At 44.6% G+C, this 16,166-nt stretch overlaps 1 protein-coding gene across 2 annotated transcripts in view; it reads right to left on the bottom strand.

Annotated features, from left to right (window-relative positions):
• Positions 1 to 16,166, bottom strand: part of DNAAF9 (dynein axonemal assembly factor 9) — a 54,704-nt gene that overhangs the window by 12,527 nt on the left and 26,011 nt on the right. For both annotated transcript variants that reach the window (XM_072126345.1, XM_072126346.1), the window contains 17 exons: positions 15,120 to 15,255; positions 13,089 to 13,170; positions 12,501 to 12,537; positions 11,674 to 11,761; positions 10,257 to 10,333; positions 9,924 to 9,968; positions 9,411 to 9,456; positions 8,456 to 8,567; positions 7,627 to 7,697; positions 6,494 to 6,544; positions 6,112 to 6,199; positions 5,804 to 5,907; positions 3,851 to 3,997; positions 3,639 to 3,730; positions 2,318 to 2,419; positions 1,971 to 2,088; positions 70 to 158 (listed from right to left, as the gene is read on the bottom strand). In XM_072126345.1, the coding sequence (XP_071982446.1) occupies positions 70 to 158; positions 1,971 to 2,088; positions 2,318 to 2,419; positions 3,639 to 3,730; positions 3,851 to 3,997; positions 5,804 to 5,907; positions 6,112 to 6,199; positions 6,494 to 6,544; positions 7,627 to 7,697; positions 8,456 to 8,567; positions 9,411 to 9,456; positions 9,924 to 9,968; positions 10,257 to 10,333; positions 11,674 to 11,761; positions 12,501 to 12,537; positions 13,089 to 13,170; positions 15,120 to 15,255 (1,485 nt within the window). The remainder of the gene's footprint in view (positions 1 to 69; positions 159 to 1,970; positions 2,089 to 2,317; positions 2,420 to 3,638; positions 3,731 to 3,850; positions 3,998 to 5,803; positions 5,908 to 6,111; positions 6,200 to 6,493; positions 6,545 to 7,626; positions 7,698 to 8,455; positions 8,568 to 9,410; positions 9,457 to 9,923; positions 9,969 to 10,256; positions 10,334 to 11,673; positions 11,762 to 12,500; positions 12,538 to 13,088; positions 13,171 to 15,119; positions 15,256 to 16,166) is intronic.

The raw sequence follows: 16,166 nt of genomic DNA, 5'->3' as shown, positions 1-16,166 counted from the left end.
TGGGCTCCTTGACTCCATACACCACCAGAGCTGCGACTACTTAACGTAATCTCCAGCACCATGACCTACCTTCCATACTCCTTCTGGAAGGACACCAGAAAATCACACAGGTCATTGCAGTGACTTCCCGGTAGCCCGATTATAACGTTTATAGCCACCTACAAGACAACAAGGGGACATTAGATACAACAATAATGAGACAAACCAAAGTATCAGTGCATCGCTACACACAACTCCTCAGCACAAAGAGAAGACCATGGATTATGATGATGGTGATCATGCATGGATAATGAGGATGGTGACCATGCATGGATAATGAGGATGGTGATCATGCATGGATAATAGTGATGGTGATCATGCATGGATAATAGTGATGGTGATCATGCATGGATAATAGTGATGGTGACCATGCATGGATAATAGTGATGGTGATCATGCATGGATAATAGTGATGGTGATCATGCATGGATAATGATGATGGTGACCATGCATGGATAATAGTGATGGTGATCATGCATGGATAATAGTGATGGTGATCATGCATGGATAATAGTGATGGTGATCATGCATGGATAATAGTGATGGTGATCATGCATGGATAATAGTGATGGTGATCATGCATGGATAATAGTGATGGTGATCATGCATGGATAATGATGATGGTGATCATGCATGGATAATGATGATGGTGATCATGCATGGATAATGATGATGGTGACCATGCATGGATAATAGTGATGGTGACCATGCATGGATAATAGTGATGGTGATCATGCATGGATAATGATGATGGTGATCATGCATGGATAATGATGATGGTGATCATGCATGGATAATGATGATGGTGACCATGCATGGATAATAGTGATGGTGACCATGCATGGATAATAGTGATGGTGACCATGCATGGATAATAGTGATGGTGACCATGCATGGATAATAGTGATGGTGATCATGCATGGATAATAGTGATGGTGATCATGCATGGATAATAGTGATGGTGATCATGCATGGATAATAGTGATGGTGATCATGCATGGATAATAGTGATGGTGATCATGCATGGATAATAGTGATGGTGATCATGCATGGATAATAGTGATGGTGATCATGCATGGATAATAGTGATGGTGATCATGCATGGATAATAGTGATGGTGATCATGCATGGATAATAGTGATGGTGATCATGCACGGATAATAGTGATGGTGATCATGCATGGATAATAGTGATGGTGACCATGCATGGATAATAGTGATGGTGACCATGCATGGATAATAGTGATGGTGACCATGCATGGATAATAGTGATGGTGATCATGCATGGATAATAGTGATGGTGATCATGCATGGATAATAGTGATGGTGATCATGCATGGATAATAGTGATGGTGATCATGCATGGATAATAGTGATGGTGATCATGCATGGATAATGATGATGGTGATCATGCATGGATAATGATGATGGTGATCATGCATGGATAATGATGATGGTGACCATGCATGGATAATAGTGATGGTGATCATGCATGGATAATAGTGATGGTGATCATGCATGGATAATAGTGATGGTGATCATGCATGGATAATGATAAAGCCAGGAGTGGATTGGGCAGGAAGGAGAAGTACAAGTCCTTACTCATATTTTCCATTTCTTTTCAACCCAATCCTGATTCTGTTTTACAAATAGTAAGATAACTGCTCAGGGGCATGCACAATAAGGCCTTGTCCTGCCCCAGCGTCAGAGAAGAATTGTCTGACTTCTCCATGACCGACTACTAGGGATTTAGGTTTATGTGTAAACATAAATCCGGAAGCTTCTTCCGAAACTTCCGGAAGGAGCTGGAAGACGAATTTCACGGCTAATTGTTTTGTTCTAAGAGGAAGGAACCTGCCACCAGGGCTGCTCCACATTCCCTACAACATATGCATGACCTGATGATGGCTATGAAGGTGTATGGCCTGGTACCTTGTCATTTTGTGCTTGGCTGGCGGCGATGGTCTCTGGGTGTTGGAGCAGGGCTGGCACGTGTGGTCTTGGCACAGGCTCTCGGCTCACGCTGCTGACGGCCAGATGCTGCAAGAAGCTGCACACAGAGAAAAAAGACTTTGTTAACACGCAGCTCCTTGCAGGACTGACAGCACAAGAATCACAATGCAGCTGAATGTAACCCACTGATCGTACAAGGTCACTGCACTGGACAATTACATCTCAGAGGAATCCAGAGCATCCATGTGTTCACTAACAATACCAAGGATAAACACAGGATGGACCTGCCATAATAGTAGTTATTATACATCCGCTCTATCATTTACCTCTCTAGTCCCGGGAGGTTGGTAGATATCGTTTTCGGGTGGCTCCACCTTTCAGTGTTTGGGTAGGACGACGTCTCATAAAGACTTTTCATGTTCAAGTAACTGTGGAAGAAATATAAAATGTCTAATCAGACCCTATAAAGCCCGGCCACAGCCGTGATAAGGAGATGAAGCTGTGCGTCTTAATGTGTCCCTAATGTGATAATATATCTTCCTTTAGGTATTGCCCCATTAACCTCGGGGGCCGTCAATCCTAATAGCGGAATAATTTCTGTAAAATTCCAAGCAAATACCACAAATAGGAGAAAGAATCTCTTGTATCATTACAGATAACAGAGCTCTGCCATCTAGTGGCCACAGCTGGAGGAGAAAAAACAACTCCACATTTGCATGTCATACAGTGGCTGCTAAGTGGGCAGTGCCGGGGGTCCTCTAGCTGGAGACCTGGCTCTTATAGCTGGTGGACAGAGGTTTTAAGACCCGTCAGCCATTCCTTCCCACACCCCCAATGTATACACTCTTGGCTCAGCACAGAAAGCATGTATACCACATGGAGACTTCCAGGAGGGCTGGACCACCAGCAAACACACCTGTGCTGCCTTTCAGACCCCCATTCTCCAGGTAACTAGCAGTCAGACCCCTTTGAGCACATTATGAGACCCAATTTTCGTGCAGCCTTTAGAGGGGAGCATCTGTAGCAAGAGGATTTATACTGGCAATAACGTGTGCAATTAGAGCTGCAGAGATTCCTGTACAGTGAGCGCCCCCTAGTGGCCAGTACAGCGTCCTACACAATCCATACACACGTGACGTTCTAAATCAGTAGTTGGATGAATAAACCAATACAGAGTTAGAAATTGGACTAATTAGATTAAAACTAGAATACAAGATTAAAGGGGGTTTCCACAATTTCCTTTCATTATTACCTCTCAAGAGGCAGAAGTTATGGCACACACAGCCATCTACTAGTACTCAATGCAATGTTGATACCTCGGACAGGCCAGCTAGTAGACATTGCCTCTGGAGACCATGTTTAGCCAACAGATGGCATCAAAACCCATTGTCATTCCAAGACTACAGGGTAGAAACCCATGGGGGGGGGGGGGGGGCGACATTAGGCTCAGGTCACTTTTATTGCTGGCAGTGACCCGGGTGTGAGACACTGAATGTGGAGGAAGTTATACCCTTGTATCATGTGCTAATGGCACAACAAATGACGGTGCAGGTGGTAAGGGGATAATTAATGCACAGGGATAGGCTTAAAGCCTGAAATAGGTGGAGGGGACACGTATGGTGCAGGGACATATAGCAGTACACTTACATCCTTCTCTGATCCTCGGAGAGCTGGTGTTCCTGGATGAGCTGCAGCGTGGCTCCAGAAGCCTCTGTCTGCCCCTGCCAGGTCTTCAGCACCTACAGGCGATGACATTAGAACAGGATCCCAATATAAAGATGGAACACGATCTCACAAATATGTGTGCGGGATACATAATGATCTACGCATGCCTGACATGTGCTGCTCCTATACATCACCTGTGAGTAGAAGCCCCGGTAGCTTTGGGATTTGGGGAAGAGTGTAAAGGTGATGCAGCTGGCTGGAGTGATGATGTGCAGGGGCAGGTGGGGGAGGAGGGAGGCTTTATACTCCACGAGGAGGACGGCTGTAGCGCTGCTGGAGTCCTGCAGAAGGAGAAGGGTCAGTAGCTGCAGTGTGAGTAACGTCCAGAGTAACACATACGGAGGAGCAATCATGTATTACTTCTGCTAGATCTCACTGGAAACTCTTGAGCCCCAAGGGTGCAGTCAGATGGTGCGTTTTTAAATGTTTTACCATGCGTTTGGCTGGTTTGAATCAGTTTTTCTTCATACTTGGAAAAGTAAGCAGCGTTGTTAACATTTTCATAGCTGCTTACACTTCCACAAATGAAGAAAAACAGATTCAAACGAACGCATGGTAAATGTGCATAAAAAATATATAGTAATAAAAAAAATTCTTTCATTTATATAGCGCACACAGATTACACAGCGCTGCACAGGGCCTCGCAAATCAGTCCCTGTCCCCATTGCGGCTCACAATTTAATCAACCTACTAGTATGTTTTGGAGTGTGGGAGGAAACCCCAGGACCCCAGCGCTGCAAGTGCTACCCACTGAGCCACCGTGCTGGCCCAATATCTGTTCTATCTGTGAAATCCGGTCACTACGGGCTTGATCATGGACACAACGTGTTTGTGTGTTTAAGCCCTTAGTGATGCCACAATGCTGTTATATGGGTTGTTGCAGCCTTGTCAAAAGCAAATGTGTGCATATTTTATCTCGTCTGGTGACAGAATTGCACATTTGTATGTGTGTCTTCTTTTAATTTTTAAAGTTAATGCTTTTCTTTTTTAATTCTAGGATTCAAAAAATTAGACAGGTGTCTGTGTCTAAAATCCCAATGGCAGAAGCGGAATGGTTCCAGTGAAGTAAAAGCTGTGTGACTGGGGGTTAGAGTGCAAGCTCTGCAGTAACAGAACCATTAGGGGGCGCTGCCGTTATTTGGCCATTTCCTGTACATGGGCCTGTGTAATTAGAACACAGAGCAAATGGTTAGGATATTCACAGGTACATCCTTATCAATTGAAAAATGGATGGATGTTCCCTTAATGGGTCCCGGGTGCCCACATTACTTGTAGATCTTATTAGATGATGATACAAGAGGCTGCAGCTACAATACACTTGTAATAGATGCAGCTACGGTACAGCTTTATCTCAAAGACTGTTAGCTCTTATGAGCAAGGCCCTCACTGCAATTGTTCCATACGATTATGTTATTTGAATAGTTTCCCCCATGCTCTGTACAACGCTGCAGTATATGCTGGTGTCACACAGTTGAAGGCTAAAGATAAGGAGTCTGAAAACACATCTTAATAAATGAGTCTCCTGTGCAGGGTGACAGCGTCTTATCTATCCGCATGCACAAGATGTAGGTTTTATCTTCCCCCAGTTCAGCGCTGGCATGGTGCCCAGGCTATAATTACCGCTTGTATCCACCCTGAGCGCTGGCAGTGACAATAGCAGGAAGGTCAGCGCTGGACATGGACGGGGAGAGATAGTATAATGTGGAGAATAGAGCGCGAGGCGCAGAACATATCGCTGCCATTGTTCAGGTTTCTGCTTGGAGCAAAATATCCATTTCCTATTATTGAGACCATTGTCCCCGAGCACGAACTGTGATTAACCAGGGTGACCGCCCCATATACAGCAAAACATCATCATAGATTGTAAGCTCTTGCGCACAGCGTTCCTATCGCTTCCTCTGACCATGTTATTTCTCTGTAATGTCTTTTGTCTGTTCACGTACCCAATGTTCTGTATAAATATGGTGGTGCATAACATCTCAAAGAGACCCTCAATTCCCTTCCATCATCCCCAGAGGTGGGTCTCTATAGCAGGACCCCAGCCCACCAATTGTACAGCTGTACGTGGTCTCTCGAAAAGTACCTACCCCATCGTAAAACTTCAGAGAGGTCATGTGACTCTTCGATATGGAGACGCTCCCGTGGTTTGGATGAACAAACAGGAGGCCGTCAGTGAAGAAATACAATTTACCTGAGAAGACAGAATGATCTTATCACTCGGACCGACTGGGACCGGAGGACACATTTTGGGGATGTTGTAAAGTAACGCCACTACGTCGTGATTGGTTGGGGGTTATGAACCCCATAGAAAATAAAAGTTAAATCGTATCTAAGCAGAGCAATGAACAGGAGAATACACCCACAGACACATCTGCTTCTATTCTTCCATATTTACCTTCTTCAGGTGAGATGTGCTGGCTGCTGGCACACAGGTACGACCCCTCCCCTCCGGACAGGAAGGTGCCGAGAAAAGACTCCTGTCCCTGTAAATCCAAAGTCACAGGTTATACAAGGTCATGTCCATCATCATCCATCCCTGTGTGTTATATAGAGCAGCCTCCCCACGTCACTTATTGGGGTTTACAGCTGCTGGACCTGTCTGTCCCATAAGGGAATAGCAGAGGTGGATCAGATCCAGAATGTTCCTGCAAGCAGAGATTTTGAAAGCAACGAGGATTCACAATCCAATACTGACAACTATTTAAGTCCATAAATGTTTTGGTAAATAATGTAAATGTAAATAAGCGGGGGGCAGGCGCACCCACCCTCCTACCCACCTTCACAGTATTCAGAGCTTTCTCAGAGAGTTTGACTTCATTCTCATCCACCTACAAGAAGGAAGTACAATACAAAAAACTAAATAAATGAATGATATATACCGTAGTATAAGGAAAAATTCTTGCTAAAAAGTGACTGCATCTTATAGTCTGAAGGTCAGGAGGACCCAGAACTGCCAAACCCTCCCGACAGCAGAAATGGAGATCGGCTGAAGCGCTGACAAACGTTTCACCCTATCCCTAAGAGAGCAGAGCCTCACCATTGCTCTCTCCTGACCATCCAGGGTGGGTGTAGCAGAGCCGTATGTGAGCGAATGGGTGGGTGTAGCAGAGCCGTATGTGAGCGAATGGGTGGCTGTAGCAGAGCCGTATGTGAGCGAATGGGTGGCTGTAGCAGAGCCGTATGTGAGCGAATGGGTGGCTGTAGCAGAGCCGTATGTGAGCGAATGGGTGGCTGTAGCAGAGCCGTATGTGAGCGAATGGGTGGCTGTAGCAGAGCCGCATGTGAGCGAATGGGTGGCTGTAGCAGAGCCGCATGTGAGCGAATGGGTGGCTGTAGCAGAGCCGCATGTGAGCGAATGGGTGGCTGTAGCAGAGCCGCATGTGAGCGAATGGGTGGCTGTAGCAGAGCCGCATGTGAGCGAATGGGTGGCTGTAGCAGAGCCGCATGTGAGCGAATGGGTGGCTGTAGCAGAGCCGCATGTGAGCGAATGGGTGGCTGTAGCAGAGCCGCATGTGAGCGAATGGGTGGCTGTAGCAGAGCCGTATGTGAGCGAATGGGTGGCTGTAGCAGAGCCGTATGTGAGCGAATGGGTGGCTGTAGCAGAGCCGTATGTGAGTGTATAGGTAAATGTAGCAAAGATAAGTGTATGAAGGGATGGATAAAGCAAAGCTGTGTGTGCGTGTCCACCAGGGAATTTTTAATTTTTGTCAAAATGTATTTTCCCATTTTTGAAGACTAAATCTAGGGTGCTTCTTATAGTACAGAGCATCTTGCAGCCAGAAAGATACAGTATATGAACAATAAACTAATAAATTAGAACAATGCTTTCATATAATAAACTCAAGTGCAGAATCCATTAACGTAAAATGAGTTAATATTTTCGTGGGGATTAAACAGGAGCAGGACTCACCAGCCATGACATAAAGCGAGGCACCGCAGAGGTCAGGATGATGTAGTTACTGTCTGATGTCAGCGCTCCATCTGTGAGGTACAGGAGATACGGGGTTACCATGTAATATACACTTTTTTCTTTTCTTTTTTTATAATCAGTAAAATCTTTAAAAGACAGTAACAAAAGCACCAATTTATCTCCAGGCCTCACTCCCTGGTGACACATTGCAACAAACTCATGCTGTGCAAGTAGAATTAGATGTATTCAGTCTTTCATACAAATTATCTCTCGGCCCATTAAAGAAATCTGTACGGTATTGGACGGTGCTATTCTATAAGTCAGACCATTACTAGGTTCATGTGATCTGGTTTCTCATCATCCAACAGGTGGAGCTATAGGTTGGTAGTTTATGGACAATCCCAAATAGTAGCCTTCAGGTTCACTGACAGCAAACAGAGATAATAATTATGAAAATGCAGGTATTGGAAACAAAGTCAGGTTTCACACGTTTTCCTTATACATGACTAAGCCACAGGGCACCCGCCCTGAGCCCGGGGCATGACCCTGCCCTGATGTGTATGTGCCTGGTGTTCACCGCCCGTTTATTTTATCTCCCACATACGACACTTATCATATAAATCACAGATATCTACACAGGATCGGCAGCATCCGGCCTGTTATTATGTCTCTACAAGCCCGGATCATGTATTTGCTCTCCCTCTTCCATGTTTGCCTGGTCATACAAACATCCCAGACGAGACAGGGAGGAGGCAGCACCAAGATAAATAATCACACCCTGGGACACAGATACAAGAGCCCAGGGTACAAAACACAGAGACCAACACACCTTTGTCACGGACAAGAATATCCGACTTTAGAAAGGATTCGGAGAAGACTATGGATCCCAAATTTCCTCTTCCACCTTGCAGGTCAGGAATGTCGTAGATGGTCATGGACGCCTGGAAGAAATTGTAAATTTAGGGTGATGCTAACCCATAATATACAGATCTCTGCTGTGTAGGAGAACACTTCTACATCGGGAGGTACTATGTATTCGCTTCAGTAAGATTTTGGAATTTTCAAATTAAGTGGCGGCTGTATAAAAGCCTACAGAGAGGTACAAGAAGGGACATATTAACATATAGATCTACACTGGAGTCCAGCAGAAATGTAAAGATAAAAGCTTGTACAAAACGCACTGGGTGTTCACTAATTTTCATATAAAAATTTCCACTACCAGTTGTCACCACTAGGGGGTAGTCTCTATGCTGCTCATATACAGGTGCTCTTAAAGGAAACCTACCATTTCAAATGGTAGGTGTAAGCTGTAAACACCGAGCACCAGCTCAGGGTGAGCTGGTGCCGGTGCTTAGTTTCGTTAGTGTTAAAACAGCGGTATCGCTTTTTTAACACTTTTTAAACTTTATAGCAGAAATCGACCATGTCTATAAAGTATGCTCAGCCTCATACATGCACATTGCAATACACCGCCAGTGGGGCCCGTAGCATCTGATGAAGGTGTATGGCAGTTACTGGTGACAGCCCCCATCATAGCCATACAGCCATCATATCCTACAGGTGACAAGAGGCAGATCAGCATTTACGTAGAAAGAATACAAAGAGTGTAAGCTGTTTAATTTGTATATGTCCCCCATGATCTGTACAGCGCTGCGGAATATGATGGAGCTATAGAAACAAAGCTTTATTATCATCATCATCCATGCAGAACATATGATGTCAAGAGCACTGGGGCGTCTCTTGTACAAAGTGAGATCTTTACAGTGAGATGCGGTTGTACTTACAGTTTTTATAAGGTCTGCACTATCCTCGTGGTCCAATGGGACAATCCTGAAAGAGCAAAAACAAAAAAAAAATTGTCGCCTTAGCAGAGTTTAATCATGTTTCTACACTTGATGTTCCGCAGCATCTGATTGATGTCAGTGAATGGAAACATTTAGTGGTTAGAGCTCCAGTACTGGGAGCAGTGGTGTCTATGTAGCTGTGTATTTAGAGGATTCTCAATAGCGCAGCAAAAAAAGAGGCGAGGTCACTGAGCCGAACTCTAGATGGAGCAGCAACGTCCCTGCGTGGAGATTATACTGGTGTCAGGAGACCCCCGATGGTTTTATTGACCACCTCCATGTAGAGACCATTTACATTGTAATTTTCTAGCAGATACTCGTTAGTACTGGGGCGGGAAGCTTATAGAAGAGTCTAAAGTGATTGTGAAGATAAACAGGAAAACCTCCAATCACTGCCAACAAACACTAAGCTGGAGGACGATGTGGAGCGCCGCACCCACGGAGGAGACTTACCTGCCCAGACTATTCACAGCTTCAATCTGAAATGATACTTTGGACCTAAAAACAAGATAAAAGCACAGATTAGAGCGAACATCATCCCATCATACACAGAAGCATCGGGGCCTTATGTAATACATACATAATGGGAACATAATGAAAGTTTATTCAACCTTCACTATGTGATTACGTCCTCTCCTGGTGACGGCAGCGGCGCTTCCTATAATGCCCCCCCCCCCCGCCTCACATAATGACAGACCCCGGCGGGGCGGCTCAGTACAATGACTGAACCTTGTTTTTTCTCACAATGATTAGTCCTACAAAATGGGAGAGAAACATCAAACGGACCTGAGAGCAGCTTTCATCTGTACGAGATTAAAGGAGTCCAGCAGCATCCAGAGACCGTGCTCCGCCACTTCCTTCGCCTGTGGAAAGACGGCACGTGGAGTAAGTCACAGGGTCGGCACGGGCTCAGTGCATTATCAGATTAAGGCTTCCATATGATGAACTGTTAAATGTCATCAATACTCTCTGTTATCAGCCACTCTTGCATTTCTGATCATCTATTCTTAGGATACATTTTGGTGAGGGATCTGATCAGCTCTTCCCTTGACTGGTAACCAAGTTGCAGTGACCGAGCTCCACCAGTACACAGAGACTGGCGCTATGCTCCCTTCTCTGTGCTAGTAGATAGATGTGACTGTCAGGAGTTGGACCCCCATCAGTATTTAATTCATTCTCATACATCGCCCGGGGACCCCCCGACGCCCCCGAATGCGGAGGGAGGAGTGAACAGCAGCAGCTGGTGATTGGCTGCTGCTGATGTAGCGTCGTTTCCTTAGTGATGTCACTGTCCTTATATGCACAGTGACATCACCGGGCCCCCCCCTCCCGCTGGGCGGATATGTAGCTGCACCCGCTCCCCATAGGCTACTATTGCCTGTGCTGAGCGCATGTTGCAGGAGCGAGCAGGATGGAAATACATAGCATAGCAAGTATTCGTCTGTCTGCCGGTATATGACAATAGGCACACTCTTTGTAAACGCTGAGCGTATACAAAAAAAATTAAATGTGAACCTCTCCAAAAAAAATAAAAAAACATAAGACATAAAAACAATCACTACCCCCCCTAACTATACTGTAATGACCCCAGCTATACTGTAATGACCCCAGCTATACTGTAATGACCCCAGCTATACTGTAATGACCCCAGCTATACTGTAATGACCCCAGCTATACTGTAATGACCCCAGCTATACTGTAATGACCCCAGCTATACTGTAATGACCCCAGCTATACAAGGCAATTACACCTATTGTCAGCCTGTTTTACTACTCCCCCACCCTCCAGAAGGACATCCCCTGTAATTCTACTGTCTGTAAACCAGTCTCTTTATTATGGCTTTTACTTTACTTGTGTATATTTTTATAGATATCCCTGATAAGCCGGCAGATTTTAGCTTGTTTTCACACATTTTTACGATTCCACGAGTGACGCTAAACGTGACGAGACACGAAGGTCCCGTGTGACTGAGGGAGCGGCCTGGGGACTGAAATCATAACCCTAGAGGAGAGTCTGTACATCACCTGCTGTGACAGATACACAACCTTATATGATGTACAGCCCTCCATGGGGGCAAACAGAGACCCCTGAGGCTTTCCAGCTGCTGTGACACTACAATTCCCAGCACTTCGTGGAGCCTGGAGATCACTGTCCCAATTGCTTTGTGGTGATAGAGCCGAAGTGGATCCAACGTAGTTATTACCTTAGTGAAACTGGAGCACTTGACGTAGCTGGCGATCCCTGCGAGAACGGCCTCCACCGCTGCAGCGTAGATCTGAGACAGCAGGGTGCTAGAAGAGAGATCCATACAAGATCCAGGACTTATTACTACACAGAGCGCCTGCAGTATACAGGACTAGCCTAGTATAAGAGGAGCTGGGGGCAGCGTCTATACATGACAACATAGCATCCTGCATGATATGCTGGGCTATAGGACACAACATACAAGCCCCGGCAGGAGGATCGTATCAGCAACTCTCACGTATCAGCACAAAATATGAAAATACAGTCATGAAGGGGAATATTTAATATGGACGAGTCATCTTTCTCTAGGATCTCATGAGAAGAGCGGTAACTAATCTGATTCTGAAGTCATGTTTCCAAAGCAAAATGACATCAACATTGATCCCTACTAAGTAGGGAATATCTGTGTATCAGGTCCCTGCTATAGATTAGATGGGTCCTTAAGCGCTTATAGCGACACCATAGAAGTAGCACGGTGAGCAAAAATCAGCGCAGGGGAGAGGAGGAGGAGGTGAGTGCTGCTCACCCCTGCCCCTCTCCATAGTGATATATGCTGCACAGCCGCGTATTCCATCTTTCTCCCGGATACGCAACGGTACAGTGCATCTCCTGTACAGGGGATATATACAGGGGGCGTATATACAGAGTGTATACATCCCCCATACGTTCGTGAGAATGTAGCCTTAATATCTGGGCAGATGAAAGTATGACCAGAGCTGGACGTAGCCACTAGATACATGGTCAGGATATACGTGTATATACGCACCGATCACAGGATTCACTTACATTTGCTCATTTTTCTTGTGCGTTTCATTATCATAACCTAAAATATAAAACAAATAATCAGTCTGAAGCAATGCATTCCCACACATAACAAGACTCCCGAGAGGCTGTGGCATTGCTGGGCCCAGGTCACACCCCGTGTCACATGGTGAGAAGCCTTTGTGGTTTCCAGCAGCCTGGACACTACAAGCTGCTGTGCCAAGACCCCAGGGTGCGGCCTAATGATACAACACAGGCTGCCCCCAATGTGAGGATATTATGGAGCTGCTGATGACATAATAAGGCACAGAGTAGCTGCACCCCATTGTTAGTGATATTATGGAGCTGCTGATGACATAATAAGGCACAGAGTAGCTGCACCCCATTAGCTCCCGGCTGCAGTGAGACTGGTTCTTCCATGCCAATCGCTCACAGTATATAGATTATATATGTATATATGTATGTGCTGGTGAGAATGAGAGCGGCCAATCCCAATCATGACACGAGCTCCATCATGGCCACCTGCAAGATTATGGGGCAACGTCCACAGCCCGCAGGAAGCCGGAGTATAAGAGTGCACAACAACCAGGTATCAATGTGATCAGCACCTACCCAAATATGGAACATGGGTGGCACCAAAAAAATAAGTCCTGGAACAGGCTAAGGGTCCCTTAGGAGAAACACACTGTGCTACCTGTGAAGACAAAAGAGAAGCAAGTATTTAGGACAGTGTATACATGTCATTGTCTGCTATACATGGGGCAGCAGTATACCAGAAAAGCCAAACACACATCTACAATCACTGCTTCATGTACTGGGGGCGAGAGACTGTACAATCTGCTCTATAACAACAGTATAATATCTGTTCATATTACAGCCAACAGGAATACACCACAGACTGCACTACACTGCACACACTATTCTGCTATAGTAGTATCTGAATACATAAACACTGTGAAGTAATGTCATGTATGTACACAGTGACGGCACCAGCAGCAGAATAGTGAGTGCAGCTCTGGAGTATAATACAGGATGTAACTCAGGATCAGTACAGGATAAGTAATGTCATGTATGTACACAGTGACTGCACCAGCAGCAGAATAGTGAGTGCAGCTCTGGAGTATAATACAGGATGTAACTCAGGATCAGTACAGGATAAGTAATGTCATGTATGTACACAGTGACTGCACCAGCAGCAGAATAGTGAGTGCAGCTCTGGGGTATAATACAGGATGTAACTCAGGATCAGTACAGGATAAGGAATGTCATGTATGTACACAGTGACTGCACCAGCAGCAGAATAGTGAGTGCAGCTCTGGGGTATAATACAGGATGTAACTCAGGATCAGTACAGGATAAGGAATGTCATGTATGTACACAGTGACTGCACCAGCAGCAGAATAGTGAGTGCAGCTCTGGGGTATAATACAGGATGTAACTCAGGATCAGTACAGGATAAGTAATGTCATGTATGTACACAGTGACTGCACCAGCAGCAGAATAGTGAGTGCAGCTCTGGAGTATAATACAGGATGTAACTCAGGATCAGTACAGGATCAGTAATGTCATGTATGTACACAGTGACTGCACCAGCAGCAGAATAGTGAGTGCAGCTCTGGGGTATAATACAGGATGTAACTCAGGATCAGTACAGGATAAGTAATGTCATGTATGTACACAGTGACTGCACCAGCAGCAGAATAGCGAGTGCAGCTCTGGAGTATAATACAGGATGTAACTCAGGATCAGTACAGGATAAGTAATGTCATGTATGTACACAGTGACTGCACCAGCAGCAGAATAGTGAGTGCAGCTCTGGGGTATAATACAGGATGTAACTCAGGATCAGTACAGGATAAGTAATGTCATGTATGTACACAGTGACTGCACCAGCAGCAGAATAGTGAGTGCAGCTCTGGGGTATAATACAGGATGTAACTCAGGATCAGTACAGGATAAGGAATGTCATGTATGTACACAGTGACTGCACCAGCAGCAGAATAGTGAGTGCAGCTCTGGGGTATAATACAGGATGTAACTCAGGATCACTACAGGATAAGTAATGTCATGTATGTACACAGTGACTGCACCAGCAGCAGAATAGTGAGTGCAGCTCTGGGGTATAATGCAGGATGTAACTCCGGATCAGTACAGGATAAGTAATGTCATGTATGTACACAGTGACTGCACCAGTAGTAGAATAGTGAGTGCAGCTCTGGAGTATAATACAGGATGTAACTCAGGATCAGTACAGGATAAGTAATGTCATGTATGTACACAGTGACTGCACCAGCAGCAGAATAGTGAGTGCAGCTCTGGGGTATAATACAGGATGTAACTCAGGATCAGTACAGGATAAGTAATGTCATGTATGTACACAGTGACTGCACCAGCAGCAGAATAGTGAGTGCAGCTCTGGAGTATAATACAGGATGTAACTCAGGACCAGTACAGGATAAGTAATGTCATGTATGTACACAGTGACTGCACCAGCAGCAGAATAGTGAGTGCAGCTCTGGAGTATAATACAGGATGTAACTCAGGATCAGTACAGGATAAGTAATACACACGCTTTACTTTATTGATGTAGAGTGTATTATGGTGTCAATAACAATAAAACTTTACAAACTGCTTGTTCCTCACCATGTGTTTGGCTGTGCTGCCTCCAACTCCTGTGTTCCTGACCAAGTGACCTTCTGATGGGAATATAAAGTTGCCAGGTTTTAGGTTCTCTTTGGTGGAATGACTGCCGAACAGCACAAAAGGTTGTCTACACGGACTACAAGAACAGCACACAATTAGAAACAATCAGACAGGGAGATATTATAGTAGTTATATTCCTATACATAGGGGGCAGTATTATAGTAGTTATATTCTTGTACATAGGGGGCAGTATTATAGTAGTTATATTCTTGTACATAGGGGGCAGTATTATAGTAGTTATATTCTTGTACATAGGGGGCAGTATTATAGTAGTTATATTCTTGTACATAGGAGGCAGTATTATAGTAGTTATATTCTTGTACATAGGGGGCAGTATTATAGTAGTTATATTCTTGTACATAGGGGGCATTATTATAGTAGTTATATTCTTGTACATAGGAGGCAGTATTATAGTAGTTATATTCCTGTACATAGGGGGCAGTATTATAGTAGTTATATTCTTGTACATAGGGGGCAGTATTATAGTAGTTATATTCCTGTACATAGGGGGCAGTATTATAGTAGTTATATTCCTGTACATAGGGGGCAGTATTATAGTAGTTATATTCTTGTACATAGGAGGCAGTATTATAGTAGTTATATTCTTGTACATAGGGGGCAGTATTATAGTAGTTATATTCTTGTACATAGGGGGCAGTATTATAGTAGTTATATTCTTGTACATAGGAGGCAGTATTATAGTAGTTATATTCCTGTACATAGGGGGCAGTATTATAGTAGTTATATTCCTGTACATAGGGGGAAGTATTATAGTAGTTATATTCCTGTACATAGGGGGCAGTATTATAGTAGTTATATTCTTGTACATAGGGGCAGTATTATAGTAGTTATATTCTTGTACATAGGGGGCAGTATTATAGTAGTTATATTCCTGTACATAGGGGGCAGTAATATAGTAGTTATATTCTTGTACATAGGGGGCAGTGTTATAGTAGTTATATTCCTGTACATAGGGGGCATTATTAT

Source organism: Engystomops pustulosus, chromosome 1 (genome assembly GCF_040894005.1).
Source record: "Engystomops pustulosus chromosome 1, aEngPut4.maternal, whole genome shotgun sequence".
Classification (NCBI taxonomy): domain Eukaryota; kingdom Metazoa; phylum Chordata; class Amphibia; order Anura; family Leptodactylidae; genus Engystomops; species Engystomops pustulosus.
Note: the sequence above shows the minus strand (reverse complement) of the source record. Positions and strands in the feature narration are given on the sequence as shown.